At 47.5% G+C, this 2,500-nt stretch overlaps 1 protein-coding gene across 1 annotated transcript in view; it reads right to left on the bottom strand.

Moving 5' to 3' along the window:
• The window catches only part of adgra3 (adhesion G protein-coupled receptor A3), a 34,611-nt gene that overhangs the window by 16,588 nt on the left and 15,523 nt on the right, over window positions 1-2,500 (bottom strand). The window contains 2 exon segments of the mRNA XM_080860157.1: window positions 583-743; window positions 1,462-1,533. Coding sequence (XP_080716283.1) covers window positions 583-743; window positions 1,462-1,533 — 233 coding nt within the window.

The raw sequence follows: 2,500 nt of genomic DNA, 5'->3' as shown, positions 1-2,500 counted from the left end.
TGTGTGTGTGTGTGTGTTCTTACCACAGGTGAGTGTGTCAGGCTTGATTGAGGTGATGAGGGGGTCTTGTAGGGAGCGTGGGTATGCACAGTGTGTGTGTGTGTGTGTGTGTGTGTGTGTGTGTGTGTGTGTGTGTGTGTGTGTGTGTGTGTGTGTGTGTGTGTTCTTACCACAGGTGAGTGTGTCAGGCTTGATTGAGGTGATGAGGGGGTCTTGTAGGGAGCATGGGTAGGCACAGTGTGTGTGTGTGTCTGTGTGTTCTTACCACAGGTGAGTGTGTCAGGCTTGATGGAGGTGATGAGGGGGTCTTGTAGGGAGCGAGGGTAGGCACAGTGTGTGTGTGTGTGTGTATGTGTGTGTGTGTGTGTTCTTACCACAGGTGAGTGTGTCAGGCTTGATGGAGGTGATGAGGGGGTCTTGTAGGGAGCGTGGGTAGGCACAGTGTGTGTGTGTGTGTGTATGTGTGTGTATGTGTGTTCTTACCACAGGTGAGTGTGTCAGGCTTGATGGAGGTGATGAGGGGGTCTTGTAGGGAGCGGGGGTAGGCACAGTGTGTGTGTGTGTGTGTATGTGTGTTCTTACCACAGGTGAGTGTGTCAGGCTTGATTGAGGTGATGAGGGGGTCTTGTAGGGAGCGTGGGTAGGCACAGTGTGTATCCTTCACAGCCACGCCCCTCTCCTTCACCCAGCGGAGCAGCCAGGCCAGGTTACAGTCACACAGCAGGAGAGGCGTCTGGAACTCACTGCACACACACACACACACACACACACACACACACACACTTCAGTGCTCATAAAACCCTCTCTCGCTCTTTCCACGTCAAACACTCACACACAACAGACAACCCTCCCCCTCATCTAACTCCACAGCGCACACACACACACACACACACACACACACACACACACACACACACACACACACACACACACACTTCAGTGCTCATAAAACTCCTGCAGAGAGCATGTTCGCTGTCTCTCTCTCGCTCTTTCCACGTCAAACACACACACACAACAAACAACCCTCCCCCTCATCCAACTCCACAGCACGCGCACACACACTCTCACACACACACACACACACACACACACACACACACACAACAAACAACCTTCCCCCTCATCCAACTCCACAGCAATATAACTCCACCCCTAAGACAAGCACTGGCCTGCATGACCCCTCCCCCTCACACAAACCCCTCCCCCTCACAGAAACCCCTCTCACCAATGTTCAGTGTGTCTGTGTCTGTGTCTGTGTCTGTGTCTGTGTCTGTGTCTGTGTCTGTGTCTGTGTCTGTGTCTGTGTCTGTGTCTGTGTCTGTGTCAGTCAGACAGTTTCTGTGTCTGTTTGAGAGAGAGAGATTTAGTGAATGAGTGAGTGAGTGAGTTACTTACAGTGTCTTCAGAGAGAGAGGAGAGAGAGAAGGAGTGTGTGTGTGTGTGTGTGTGTGTTTTACTTACAGCGTCTTGAGAGACGTGAGGCTGTCAAAAGTCCCATGGGACAGGGAGGAGAACACATTTCCTGTCAGGTTCCTGAAGAAACACACAGACATAAGACATAACACACACACACACACACACACCCTGAAACCCTCTCACACACACACACACACTCACACATACACTTGGGCTGCACGAATAAATTAATTTTAATCGCGAAAAGAATTTTGGCTGCCACAATTAAATGAGCATGATTGTCTGCGATATTGACGTTTAAAAGGTGTGCTGGAGTCATTTTTCAAATGAGCATGGTTGCAGCCTTGAAGCTGCCTATGACCTAAAAATATGTGCGCAAGCTCCCTCCGGCAACTGCAAATTGTAAACAAAGATGACTGACCACACTCTGTTTACAGATGTGTTGTTTTTTTTAAGTTACCGAGAAATAGACACTGTACTATCCAATAACACCGTTATTGTAACCAGCAATAATGGTTGATGTGATTTGTGAGGCGTCAGTCAGCCAACTTTATAACACTAGCGCATTAGCCTAACGTTCTTTCAGCTTACCAACGTGACATGTTATTTGTACAGGCTATCTTAAAAGACAGCTCGAATTCACCCGTAAAAATATCTCGCGTCAGACATCTTCTTAGCGAGGCATCAAGGTAGTAAGACAGCTATCTTACTTTTAAGAGTTAGGGCAAGATATGTTAGCCGAGAACAAATCATATGCACAGAGTGCGTTAGAGTTGTCTGCGCCACATAGCAATACAAGTAAGTTGTTCGACCACCTGAGATTTCACCACAAACCACAGTATGATGAATGCATTAAGGCTGAAGCTAACGTTACCTCACTGAATCACCGTCCATGTCCAACGTCAACCCAGAAAACCATAATAGCGACCCTGCATAGCGCGACAGGATATTAATCCCAAATTTATTTATATTTAGCTTCAGGTGAATAAGAACCGTATACGTTTTATTTTGATGGAAAGATTTGTACATTAGCCAGGATGAAGCACAACAATGGAAGTGGAAGCAGTGTTCTTGTTCATTTAAA

The sequence above is a fragment of the Sprattus sprattus genome (assembly GCF_963457725.1).
Source record: "Sprattus sprattus genome assembly, chromosome: 21".
Lineage (NCBI taxonomy): Eukaryota > Metazoa > Chordata > Actinopteri > Clupeiformes > Clupeidae > Sprattus > Sprattus sprattus.
This window is presented reverse-complemented; position numbering and strand designations above follow the sequence as displayed.